At 47.9% G+C, this 14,539-nt stretch overlaps 1 protein-coding gene across 4 annotated transcripts in view; it reads left to right on the forward strand.

Annotated features, from left to right (window-relative positions):
* B4GALT2 (beta-1,4-galactosyltransferase 2) overlaps positions 1-14,539 on the forward strand; it is a 78,449-nt gene that overhangs the window by 54,912 nt on the left and 8,998 nt on the right. For all 4 annotated transcript variants that reach the window (XR_013218669.1, XR_013218668.1, XR_013218667.1 and 1 more), the window contains exon 6: positions 12,436-12,540. Coding sequence is in view for 1 of the 4 variants with exons in the window: in XM_077278333.1 (XP_077134448.1) it covers positions 12,436-12,540 (105 nt within the window). In the remaining 3 variants the exon portion in view is untranslated. The remainder of the gene's footprint in view (positions 1-12,435; positions 12,541-14,539) is intronic.

Consider the following 14,539-nt stretch of genomic DNA (forward strand, 5'->3'; position numbering starts at 1 on the left):
TACCGCTGTCTGTCGGACGCCCTAGTGTGAACAGCGTCCGACATGACAAGCTATTCCACTCTGTTTAGGAGAAATCCATTTCTCTGATTCTCTTGGTGTCAGACTCCAGCAAAAGGTCCCGTTGCAAAGCCCTATCAAAGTATGTCCCGAATATGTATCTGGCATATTCCTATCATACACTGGCGGCGCATTATGGCTCCTGTAATATCTCCCCCCTTTACAGCAAGCACATGGGTTTGGAGACAAAAGAGACTTGCACACACTCCTGGCTAATTAACATTCCGACGGGAGGGGGGTGAAAGAGCAGAGAGGAGTTTCAAGGCCCCAACCTGGAGTTTCAAGTTACACAGGGATTGTGCCTAGGCCGCAGCGTGTGTGATAACAAGGGAAAATGAAAAATCATACGCCTTTTTATACGTTAACGTGACACTGCCTCACTATACGGCACCCCCACCAGACCTGTAACATATCTGCGTTGGGGTCTCCACACACATCCGGGGAGCTGCGGTAGATCAGGGATCCTACCCCCCTACATCATTACTAGTGGTGATCCTACCCCCTACATCATTACTAGAGGTGATCCTACCCCCCAGATCATTACTAGCGGTGATCCTACACCCTACATCATTACTAGTGGTGATCCTAACCCCCCTACATAATTACTAGTGGTGATCCTACTCTCCCCCCACATCATTACTAGAGGTGACCCTACACCCCCTACATCATTACTAGTGATCCTACTCCCCCTACATCATGACTAGTGGTAATCCTACCCCCCTACATCATGACTAGTGGTAATCCTACCCCCTACATCATTACTAGTGGTGATCTTACCCCCCCCCTTCATCATTACTAGTGGTGATCCTTCTCCCCCTTCTACATCATTACTAGTGGTGATCCTACCCCCCTTCATCATTACTAGTGGTGATCCTACCCCCTGCATCATTACTAGTGGTGATCCTACCCCCCTACATCATTACTAGAGGTGATCCTACCCCCCAGATCATTACTAGTGGTGATCCTACACCCTACATCATTACTAGTGGTGATCCTACTCCCCTTTACATCATTACTAGTGGTGATCCTACCCCTCCACATCATTGCTAGTCGTGATACTACCCCCCTACATCATTACTAGTGGTGATCCTACCCCCTGCATCATTACTAGTGGTGATCCTACCCTCCTACATTATTACTAGAGGTGAACCTGACCCCCTACATCATTACTAGTGGGTGGTGATCCTACCCCCCACATCATTACTAGTGGTGATCCTACCCCCCCCCTACATATTTACTAGTGGTGATCCTACTCCCCCCCCCCCACATCATTACTAGAGGTGACCCTACACCCCCTACATCATTACTAGTGATCCTACACCCCCACATCATTACTAGTGGTGATCCTACCCCCCTACATCATTACTAGTGGTGATCTTACCCCCCCTTCATCATTACAAGTGGTGATCCTACCCCCCTTCATCATTACTAGTGGTGATCCTACCCCCCTACATCATTACTAGTGGTGATCCTACCCCCTGCATCATTACTAGTGGTGATCCTACCCTCCTACCCTACATCATTACTAGAGGTGATCCTACCCCCCAAATCATTACTAGCGGTGATCCTACACCCTACATCAGGGGTGTCAAACTGCATTCCTTGAGGGCCTCAAACCATGCGTGTTTTCAAGATTTCCTTCTCATTGCACAAGGTGCTGGAATCATTCTGTGCAGGTGATTAAATGATCACCTGTGCAATACAAGGAAATCCTGAAAACATGACCTGTTTGCAGCCCTTGAGGAATGCAGTTTGACACCCCTGCCCTACATCATTACTAGTGGTGATCCTACCCCCCCTACATCATTGCTAGTGGTGATCCTACTCCCCCCCCCCCACACCATTACTAGACGTGACCTGTTGTGAATTTGCTTTTTGCTCCCTCTAGTGGTTACTAGTTTTTTGACTCTGGTTTTTCTGTCATTCCTTTTATCCGCACCTGGGTCGTTAGTTAGGGGTGTTGCTATATAAGCTCCCTAGACCTTCAGTTCTATGCCTGGCAACGTAGTTATCAGAGCTAGTCTGCTGTGCTCTTGTCTACTGATCCTGGTTCCAGTTATATCAGCTAAGTCTGCTTTTAGCCTTTTGCTATTTGTTTTGGTTTTGTATTTTTGTCCAGCTTGTTCCAAATCTATATCCTGACCTTTGCTGGAAGCTCTAGGGGGCTGGTGTTCTCCCCCCGGACCGTTAGACGGTTCGGGGGTTCTTGAATTTCCAGTGTGGATTTTGATAGGGTTTTTGTTGACCATATAAGTTACCTTTCTTTATTCTGCTATCAGTAAGCGGGCCTCTCTGTGCTAAACCTGGTTCATTTCTGTGTTTGTCATTTCCTCTTACCTCACCGTTATTATTTGTGGGGGGCTTCTATCCAGCTTTGGGGTCCCCTTCTCTGGAGGCAAGAAAGGTCTTTTGTTTTCCTCTACTAGGGGTAGCTAGATTCTCCGGCTGGCGCGTGTCATCTAGAATCAACGTAGGAATGATCCCCGGCTACTTCTAGTGTTGGCGTTAGGAGTAGATATATGGTCAACCCAGTTACCACTGCCCTATGAGCTGGATTTTTGTATTCTGCAGACTTCCATGTTCCTCTGAGACCCTCGCCATTGGGGTCATAACAGTTTGCCAGGCCAGTATTAAATGTTTAATGCATTGCAGAAGAGGGATTATAAGAAAGAAGATTCTGAGTTTTTTTTTTTTTTTTTCTTCTTCCCCTTTACCTCAGAGTGGCTATGCTTGCTGCAGACATGAATGTCCAGACCTTGATTACAAGTGTGGACCAGCTGGCTACTCGTGTGCAGGGCATACAAGACTATGTTATCAGAAATCCTAGGTCAGAACCTAAAATACCGATTCCTGAACTGTTTTCCGGAGACAGGTTTAAGTTTAGGAATTTTGTGAATAATTGTAAATTGTTTTTGTCCCTGAGACCCTGTTCATCTGGAGACTCTGCTCAGCAAGTAAAAATAGTTATTTCGTTCTTACGGGGCGACCCTCAGGATTGGGCTTTTTCGCTGGCGCCAGGAGATCCGGCATTGGCTGATATTGATGCGTTTTTTCTGGCGCTCGGTTTACTTTATGAGGAACCCAATCTTGAGATTCAGGCAGAAAAGGCCTTGCTGGCTATGTCTCAGGGGCAGGACGAGGCTGAAGTGTATTGCCAAAAATTTCGGAAATGGTCCGTGCTGACACATTGGAACGAGTGTGCACTGGCCGCTAATTTTAGAAATGGCCTTTCTGAAGCCATTAAGAATGTTATGGTGGGTTTTCCCATTCCCACAGGTCTCAATGATACTATGGCACTGGCTATTCAAATTGACCGGCGGTTGCGGGAGCGCAAAACCGCAAATTCCCTCATGGTGTTGTCTGAACAGACACCTAATTCGGTGCAATGTGATAGAAAAACCGCAAATTCCCTCATGGTGTTGTCTGAACAGACACCTGATTTAATGCAATGTGATAGAATCCTGACTAGAAATGAGCGGAAAATTCATAGACGCCGGAATGGCTTGTGCTACTACTGTGGTGATTCTACACATGTTATCTCAGCATGCTCTAAACGTATAGCTAAGGTTGTTAGTCCTGTCACCGTTGGTAATTTGCAACCTAAATTTATTCTGTCTGTAACTTTGATTTGCTCACTGTCGTCTTATCCTGTCATGGCGTTTGTAGATTCAGGTGCTGCCCTGAGTCTTATGGATCTGTCATTTGCTAAGCGCTGTGGTTTTACTCTTGAACCATTAGAAAATCCTATTCCTCTTAGGGGTATTGATGCTACGCCATTGGCAGCAAATAAACCGCAGTATTGGACACAGGTTACCATGTGCATGACTCCTGAACACCGCGAGGTGATACGTTTCCTGGTTTTACATAAAATGCATGATTTGGTTGTTTTAGGGCTGCCATGGTTACAGACCCATAATCCAGTCCTGGACTGGAAGGCTATGTCAGTCTCAAGTTGGGGCTGTCGTGGTATTCATGGGGATTCCCTGCCTGTGTCTATTGCTTCTTCTACGCCTTCGGAAGTTCCGGAGTATTTGTCTGATTATCAGGATGTCTTCAGTGAGTCTGAGTCCAGTGCATTGCCTCCTCATAGGGACTGTGACTGTGCTATAGATTTGATCCCAGGCAGTAAATTTCCTAAGGGAAGACTGTTTAATCTGTCGGTACCTGAACATACCGCTATGCGTTCATATATCAAGGAGTCTCTGGAGAAAGGACATATTCGTCCGTCTTCTTCCCCCCTTGGTGCGGGATTCTTTTTTGTGGCAAAAAAGGACGGATCTTTGAGACCTTGTATTGATTATCGGCTTTTAAATAAGATCACTGTCAAATTTCAGTATCCTTTACCGCTGTTGTCTGACTTGTTTGCCCGGATAAAAGGTGCCAAGTGGTTCACCAAGATAGACCTTCGTGGTGCGTACAACCTTGTGCGCATTAAGCAAGGTGATGAATGGAAAACCGCATTCAATACGCCCGAAGGTCATTTTGAGTACTTGGTGATGCCTTTTGGGCTCTCCAATGCGCCTTCAGTTTTTCAGTCCTTTATGCATGACATTTTCCGGAAGTATCTGGATAAATTTTTGATTGTTTATCTGGATGATATTTTGGTTTTTTCTGATGATTGGGATTCGCATGTGGAGCAGGTCAGGTTGGTCTTTAAAATTTTGCGTGAAAATTCTTTGTTTGTCAAGGGCTCAAAGTGTCTCTTTGGTGTACAGAAGGTTCCCTTTTTGGGGTTCATTTTTTCCCCTTCTGCTGTGGAGATGGACCCAGTCAAGGTCCGAGCTATTCTTGATTGGACTCAGCCCTCGTCGGTTAAGAGTCTTCAGAAGTTCTTGGGTTTCGCTAACTTCTACCGTCGTTTTATCGCTAATTTTTCTAGCATTGTGAAACCTTTGACGGATATGACCAAGAAGGGCTCCGATGTAGCTAACTGGGCTCCTGCTGCCGTGGAGGCTTTCCAGGAGTTGAAGCGCCGGTTTACTTCGGCGCCTGTTTTGTGCCAGCCCGATGTCTCACTTCCCTTTCAGGTTGAGGTGGATGCTTCAGAGATTGGAGCAGGGGCCGTTTTGTCGCAGAGAGGCCCTGGTTGCTCTGTTATGAAACCTTGTGCCTTTTTCTCCAGGAAGTTTTCACCTGCCGAGCGAAATTATGATGTGGGCAATCGGGAGTTGTTGGCCATGAAATGGGCATTTGAGGAGTGGCGTCATTGGCTCGAGGGTGCTAAGCATCGTGTGGTGGTCTTGACTGATCACAAAAATCTGATGTATCTCGAGTCTGCTAAACGCCTTAATCCGAGACAGGCCCGCTGGTCATTGTTTTTCTCCCGCTTTGATTTTGTTGTCTCGTATTTACCAGGTTCAAAGAATGTGAAGGCCGATGCTCTTTCTAGGAGCTTTGTGCCTGATGCTCCTGGAGTCGCTGATCCTGTTGGTATTCTTAAAGATGGAGTTATCTTGTCAGCTATTTCTCCGGATCTGCGACGTGTGTTGCAGAGATTTCAGGCTGATAGGCCTGAGTCTTGTCCACCTGACAGACTGTTTGTCCCGGATAAATGGACCAGCAGAGTCATTTCCGAGGTTCATTCCTCGGTGTTGGCAGGTCACCCGGGAATTTTTGGCACCAGAGATCTGGTGGCCAGGTCCTTTTGGTGGCCTTCCTTGTCAAGGGATGTGCGGTCATTTGTGCAGTCCTGTGGGACTTGTGCTCGAGCTAAGCCTTGCTGTTCTCGTGCCAGCGGTTTGCTCTTGCCCTTGCCTGTCCCGAAGAGACCTTGGACACATATCTCCATGGATTTCATTTCTGATCTTCCGCTATCTCAGGGCATGTCCGTTATCTGGGTGATATGTGATCGCTTCTCCAAGATGGTCCATTTGGTTCCTTTGCCTAAGCTGCCTTCCTCTTCCGATCTGGTTCCTGTGTTTTTCCAGAACGTGGTTCGTTTGCACGGCATCCCTGAGAATATTGTGTCAGACAGAGGATCCCAGTTCGTTTCCAGGTTCTGGCGATCCTTTTGTAGTAGGATGGGCATTGATTTGTCGTTTTCGTCTGCTTTCCATCCTCAGACTAATGGACAGACGGAGCGAACCAATCAGACTTTGGAGGCTTATTTGAGGTGTTTTGTCTCTGCTGATCAGGACGATTGGGTGACATTCTTGCCGTTGGCTGAGTTTGCCCTTAATAATCGGGCTAGTTCCGCCACCTTGGTTTCGCCTTTTTTCTGCAACTCTGGTTTCCATCCTCGCTTTTCTTCGGGTCATGTGGAGCCTTCTGACTGTCCTGGGGTGGATTCTGTGGTAGATAGGTTGCAGCGGATCTGGAATCATGTGGTGGACAACTTGAAGTTGTCACAGGAGAGGGCTCAGCGCTTTGCCAACCGCCGCCGCGGTGTGGGTCCCCGACTACGCGTTGGGGATTTGGTATGGCTTTCTTCCCGCTTTGTTCCTATGAAGGTCTCCTCTCCCAAATTTAAACCTCGTTTTATTGGGCCTTACAAGATATTGGAAATCCTTAATCCTGTATCTTTTCGTCTGGATCTTCCTGTGTCGTTTGCTATTCACAATGTATTTCATAGGTCCTTGTTGCGGCGGTACATTGTGCCTGTAGTTCCTTCTGCTGAGCCTCCTGCTCCGGTGTTGGTTGAGGGCGAGTTGGAGTACGTGGTGGAGAAGATCTTGGATTCTCGCCTCTCCAGGCGGAGGCTTCAGTACCTGGTCAAGTGGAAGGGCTATGGTCAGGAGGATAATTCCTGGGTGGTCGCCTCTGATGTTCATGCGGCCGATTTAGTTCGTGCCTTTCATGCCGCTCATCCTGATCGCCCTGGTGGTCGTGGTGAGGGTTCGGTGACCCCTCACTAAGGGGGGGGTACTGTTGTGAATTTGCTTTTTGCTCCCTCTAGTGGTTACTAGTTTTTTGACTCTGGTTTTTCTGTCATTCCTTTTATCCGCACCTGGGTCGTTAGTTAGGGGTGTTGCTATATAAGCTCCCTAGACCTTCAGTTCTATGCCTGGCAACGTAGTTATCAGAGCTAGTCTGCTGTGCTCTTGTCTACTGATCCTGGTTCCAGTTATATCAGCTAAGTCTGCTTTTAGCCTTTTGCTATTTGTTTTGGTTTTGTATTTTTGTCCAGCTTGTTCCAAATCTATATCCTGACCTTTGCTGGAAGCTCTAGGGGGCTGGTGTTCTCCCCCCGGACCGTTAGACGGTTCGGGGGTTCTTGAATTTCCAGTGTGGATTTTGATAGGGTTTTTGTTGACCATATAAGTTACCTTTCTTTATTCTGCTATCAGTAAGCGGGCCTCTCTGTGCTAAACCTGGTTCATTTCTGTGTTTGTCATTTCCTCTTACCTCACCGTTATTATTTGTGGGGGGCTTCTATCCAGCTTTGGGGTCCCCTTCTCTGGAGGCAAGAAAGGTCTTTTGTTTTCCTCTACTAGGGGTAGCTAGATTCTCCGGCTGGCGCGTGTCATCTAGAATCAACGTAGGAATGATCCCCGGCTACTTCTAGTGTTGGCGTTAGGAGTAGATATATGGTCAACCCAGTTACCACTGCCCTATGAGCTGGATTTTTGTATTCTGCAGACTTCCATGTTCCTCTGAGACCCTCGCCATTGGGGTCATAACAGTGACCCTACACCCCCTACATCATTACTAGTGATCCTACACCCCCACGTCATTACTAGTGGTGATCCTACTCCCCCTACATCATGACTAGTGGTGATCCTACCCCCCACATCATTACTAGTGGTGATCCTACTCCCCCTACATCATGACTAGTGGTGATCCTACCCCCCTACATCATTACTAGTGGTGATCCTACTCCCCCTACATCATTACTAGTGGTGATCCTACACACCCTAGATCATTACTAGTTGTGATCCTACCCCCCTTCTGCATCATTACTAGTGGTGATCCTACCCCCCTACATCAATACTAGTGGTGATCCTACCCCCCTCTACATCATTACTAGTGGTTATCCTACCCCCCTCTACATCATTACTAGTGGTGATCCTACCCCCCTACATCTTTACTAGAGGTGATCCTACCCCCCCCCACATCATTACTAGTGGTGATCCTACCCCCCCCTACATCATTACTAGAGGTGATCCTACCCCACTACATCATTACTAGAGGTGATCCTACCCCCTACATCATTACTAGTGGTGATCCTACCCCCCTCTACATCATTACTAGTGGTTATCCTACCCCCCTCTACATCATTACTAGTGGTGATCCTACCCCCCTACATCTTTACTAGAGGTGATCCTACCCCCCCACATCATTACTAGTGGTGATCCTACCCCCCCTACATCATTACTAGTGGTGATCCGACCCCCCCTACATCATTACTAGAGGTGATCCTACCCCACTACATCATTACTAGAGGTGATCCTACCCCCTACATCATTACTAGTGGTGATCCTACCCCCCTTACATCATTACTAGTGGTGATCCTACCCCCCCTCTACATCATTACTAGTGGTGATCCTACCCCCCTCTGCATCATTACTAGTGGTGATCCTACCCCCCCCTACATCATTACTAGTGGTGATCCTACCCCCCTTCTGCATCATTACTAGTGGTGATCCTACCCCCCTACATCAATACTAGTGGTGATCCTACCCCCCTCTACATCATTACTAGTGGTTATCCTACCCCCCTCTATATCATTACTAGTGGTGATCCTACCCCCCTACATCTTTACTAGAGGTGATCCTACCCCCCCCACATCATTACTAGTGGTGATCTTACCCCCCCTACATAATTACTAGAGGTGATCCTACCCCCCACATGATTACTAAAGTTGATCCTACCCCCCTACATCATTACTAGAGGAGATCCTACCCCCCAGATCATTACTAGAGGTGATCCTACCCCCCAGATCATTACTAGTGGTGATCCTACCCCCCCAGATCATTACTAGAGGTGATCCTACCCCCCCACATCATTACTAGTGGTGATCCTACCCCCCTACATCATTACTAGAGGTGATCCTACCCCCCAGATCTTTACTAGTGGTGATCCTGCCCCCTGCATCATTAGTAGTGGTGATCCGACCCCCCGTACATCATTACTAGTGGTGATCCTACCCCCCTACATCATTACTAATGGTGATTTTGCCCCCACATCATTATTAGTGGTGATCCTACCCCCTACATCATTACTAATGGTGATTTTACCCCCACATCATTATTAGTGGTGATCCTACCCCCCTACATAATTACTAGAGTTCCTACCCCCCTACATCATTACTAGAGGAGATCCTACCCCCCTCTGCATCATTACTAGTGGTGATCCTACCCCCCTCTGCATCATTACTAGAGGTGATCCTACCCCCCACATGATTACTAGAGTTGATCCTACCCCCCCCCTACATCATTACTAGAGGAGATCCTACCCCCCTCTACATCATTACTAGTGGTGATCCTGCCCCCCTCCTGCATCATTACTAGTGGTGATCCTACCCCCCTCTGCATCATTACTAGTGGTGATCCTACCCCCCTCTGCATCATTACTAGTGGTGATCCTACCCTCCCAGATCATTACTAGTGGTGATCCTACCCCCCAGATCATTACTAGTGGTGATCCTACCCCCCCAGATCATTACTAGAGGTGATCCTACCCCCCAGATCATTACTAGAGGTGATCCTACCCCCCCCCCCAGATCATTACTAGTGGTGATCCTACCCCCCCAGATCATTACTAGAGGTGATCCTACCCCCCCACATCCTTACTAGAGGTGATCCTACCCTCCAGATCTTTACTAGTGGTGATCCTGCCCCCTGCATCATTACTAGTGGTGATCCGACCCCCCGTACATCATTACTAGTGGTGATCCTACCCCCCTACATCATTACTAGTGATGATTTTACCCCCCATCATCATTACTAGTGATCCTACACCCCCACGTCATTACTAGTGGTGATCCTACTCCCCCTACATCATGACTAGTGGTGATCCTACCCCCCACATCATTACTAGTGGTGATCCTACTCCCCCTACATCATGACTAGTGGTGATCCTACCCCCCTACATCATTACTAGTGGTGATCCTACTCCCCCTACATCATTACTAGTGGTGATCCTACTCCCCCTACATCATTACTAGTTGTGATCCTACCCCCCTTCTGCATCATTACTAGTGGTGATCCTACCCCCCTACATCAATACTAGTGGTGATCCTACCCCCCTCTACATCATTACTAGTGGTTATCCTACCCCCCTCTACATCATTACTAGTGGTGATCCTACCCCCCTACATCTTTACTAGAGGTGATCCTACCCCCCCCACATCATTACTAGTGGTGATCCTACCCCCCCTACATCATTACTAGAGGTGATCCTACCCCACTACATCATTACTAGTGGTGATCCTACCCCCCTCTACATCATTACTAGTGGTTATCCTACCCCCCTCTACATCATTACTAGTGGTGATCCTACCCCCCTACATCTTTACTAGAGGTGATCCTACCCCCCCACATCATTACTAGTGGTGATCCTACCCCCCCTACATCATTACTAGTGGTGATCCGACCCCCCCTACATCATTACTAGAGGTGATCCTACCCCCCTACATCATTACTAGAGGTGATCCTACCCCCTACATCATTACTAGTGGTGATCCTACCCCCCCTACATCATTACTAGTGGTGATCCTACCCCCCTCTACATCATTACTAGTGGTGATCCTACCCCCCTCTGCATCATTACTAGTGGTGATCCTACCCCCCCTACATCATTACCAGTGGTGATCCTACCCCCCTTCTGCATCATTACTAGTGGTGATCCTACCCCCCTACATCAATACTAGTGGTGATCCTACCCCCCTCTACATCATTACTAGTGGTTATCCTACCCCCCTCTACATCATTACTAGTGGTGATCCTACCCCCCTACATCTTTACTAGAGGTGATCCTACCCCTCCCCCCCCACATCATTACTAGTGGTGATCTTACCCCCCCTACATCATTACTTGTGGTGATCCGACCCCCCCTACATCATTACTAGAGGTGATCCTACCCCACTACATCATTACTAGAGGTGATCCTACCCCCTACATCATTACTAGTGGTGATCCTACCCCCCCTACATCATTACTAGTGGTGATCCTACCCCCCTCTACATCATTACTAGTGGTGATCCTACCCCCCTCTGCATCATTACTAGTGGTGATCCTACCCCCCCTACATCATTACTAGTGGTGATCCTACCCCCCTCTACATCATTACTAGTGGTGATCCTACCCCCCTCTGCATCATTACTAGTGATCCTACCCCCCCCAGATCATTACTAGTGGTGATTTTACCTCCCACATCATTATTAGTGGTGATCCTACCCCCCTACATAATTACTAGAGGTGATCCTACACCCCTACATCATTACTAGTAGTGATCCTACCCCCCTACATCATTACTAGTGGTGACTTTACCCCCACATCATTATTAGTGGTGATCCTACCCCCCTACATAATTACTAGAGGTGATCCTACCCCCCACATGATTACTAGAGTTGATCCTACCCCCCTACATCATTACTAGAGGAGATCCTACCCCCCTCTACATCATTACTAGTGGTGATCCGACCTCCCCTACATCATTACTAGTGGTGATCCTACCCCCCTCTGCATCATTACTAGTGGTGATCCTACCCCCCTCTGCATCATTACTAGTGGTGATCCTACCCCCCTCTGCATCATTACTAGTGGTGATCCTACCCCCCTCTGCATCATTACTAGTGGTGATCCTACCCCCCTCTGCATCATTACTAGTGGTGATCCTACCCCCCAGATCATTACTAGTGGTTATCCTACCCCCCCCCAGATCATTACTAGAGGTGATCCTACCCCCCAGATCATTACTAGTGGTGATCCTTCCCCCCCAGATCATTACTAGAGGTGATCCTACCCCCTCCCCCCCACATCATTACTAGTGGTGATCCTACCCCCCTACATCATTACTAGAGGTGATCCTATCCCCCAGATCTTTACTAGTGGTGATCCTGCCCCCTGCATCATTACTAGTGGTGATCCGACCCCCCGTATATCATTACTAGTGGCGATCCTACCCCCCTACATCATTACTAGTGGTGATCCTACTCCCCTTTACATCATTACTAGTGATCCTACACCCCCTACATCATTACTAGTGGTGATCCTACCCCCTACATCATTACTAGTGGTGATCCTACTCCCCTTTACATCATTACTAGTGGTGATCCTACCCCCCTTTACATCATTACTATTGGTGATCCTACCCCCCTACATCATTACTAGTCGTGATCCTACCCCCCTACATCATTTCTAGTGGTGATCCTACCCCCCCCACATCAGTACTAGAAGTGACCCGCATGTTTCTCACCCACTTTTTCTTCTCTTCCAGGATTACGCTGAACGGGATGAAGGTCTCCAGACCCGACATTCGCATCGGTCGTTATCGAATGATCAAACATGAGCGAGACAAGCACAATGAGCCGAACCCCCAGCGGTAAATCCTCCTCCGCGAATACAATATGTACATGGTGGTGTGTTACTGCTGAGACAGGAAACAGTCAGCATGCCTGGAGATGTGCAGAGTGTTACTGCCGAGACAGGAAACAGTCAGCATGCCTGGAGATGTGCAGAGTGTTACTGCTGAGACAGGAAACAGCATGCCTGGAGATGTTGTCACGATAATGTAAAAATACAACGGTCTGAGGGATTTTTTCAGAAGGTGTCATGGTTCCAGACACTCTGCCTAGAAAGCTCTTCCTCTCTGTCTTGGCCTGCAGGCAACTCCCTCCCCCCTGAATACAGCTGTAACTTGAAACTCCAGTGTGGGACTCTGTCCCCCCTCCCTCTCCAATGCAGGAATGTGTAGAAATCCTTTGTCTGAAAACCATGTGCTCTTGGTCATGTACCACCTTAATAGTAAGGCATCACATGACCCCAATTAGTGACAGAGATATGGAAGTTATATATTTGGTATGTGCATCGGCCAGGCCATCACACAGTGCATTTTCTAGGCCTAGCGGATTCGGAGAAACGGATTGCTGCTTAACAGGGGCTTATAAGCACGTCATGTTTGGGCTCAAATAAATGCCCAGCTCATGCCCGGAAGAAGGCTGGTTCCATGATCGCTATACGAGGTTGCATCCTGGAGCCACGGGGGATATGAATGTTCCATAACTCTGAGTCCCTCTGAGAAAGTAGGAGAGCATTTCATAGCTCCACCAACTCAATGATGTCATAACCAAGGGGTATAAGACCCTGAGAGCTCAGTTTTCACTAGCCTTTGACCAGGAAGCTAGCTGAGAGACGCTCTGTAATGCATCTTGATGTATCGCCCCGAGCCACATGGTCTGCCATGAGCTGAAATGATATAAGGAACTGTAAGTGTTTTTTTTCTTCTGTTAATCCCTTTATATTTGTAATCGTCTGTATATACCTAATCGTCTCATTTTATAATATCTTTTTACCCTTCTGTAAACACTGCCTACCTTTTTTGGAGTAAAATATAAAATTACTAGCTTTGTCTCTCCTTGCTCTATAACGAACTGTCACGTCCTCTGAAGTGAATTACGCTACTAATCTGGGTGGGCTCCTGACCCGTTATTAATTAAGAAATCGGAGCTGGTGGCAGCGGATTTGTCCTGTGCGTTTGGGAGGCTTTGTGTCGACGGAGATGTGCAGAGTGTTGAATCTCCCCGCATCTCTAGTTTTATAGTTTTTCTGGTGGAAAGTATTGAATCCAACACATAACCTGAGACACCGCCCCAGAGGAGGGCACGAGCCCCACGGGGCTGAAGCCAAAATCCCCATATTAGGCATGCAAAATTGTCCAAAAAATGCATGATCAGTGTAGAGTCGGGATAATTGGTGCACCCCCCTAATAAACCAGATATAGTGCAGCCCTCCCATAACATTAATGCAACGGAGAAACAAAAAAGTGGAGTAATCAGTTTCCACAATACAGAGGAGCAGTGTGACGGCTGTAAGCAGGTGTACGAAGGAGGAAAGCATCAGACCCTAAACATGTGGAGGGTGCACGGACCACCCCTCGTATTCACTACACGAGGTAGAGGAGGCAGAGTTAGTTACCATAGTTAGGACAGACTGAACGCCGGCAACTTCACCGACGCACGTTTCACATGTGCTTTCTCAAGGGGAGGTGCGACTGGAGGATCAGACACCATGGAACAGCAGAATAGTGACCGCAGCTCTGGAGGTGACTGTAGGGTAAGACATGTAGTAACAGAATAGTGAGTGCAGCTCTGGAGGATCAGACACCATGGAACATCAGAATAGTGACCGCAGCTCTGGAGGTGACTGGATCGTAAGCTGTGAAGCAACAGAATAGTGAGTGCAGCTCTGGAGGTGACTGGAGGGTAAGACGTGAAGTAACAGAATAGTGACCGCAGCTCTGGAGGTGACTGGAGGGTAAGACACGATGTAACAGCTGAACAGTGACTGCAGCTCTGGAGGTGACTGGAGGATGAACCATGAGC

The sequence above is a fragment of the Ranitomeya variabilis genome, chromosome 8, assembly GCF_051348905.1.
Source record: "Ranitomeya variabilis isolate aRanVar5 chromosome 8, aRanVar5.hap1, whole genome shotgun sequence".
In the NCBI taxonomy this organism is placed as follows: Eukaryota; Metazoa; Chordata; class Amphibia; order Anura; family Dendrobatidae; genus Ranitomeya; species Ranitomeya variabilis.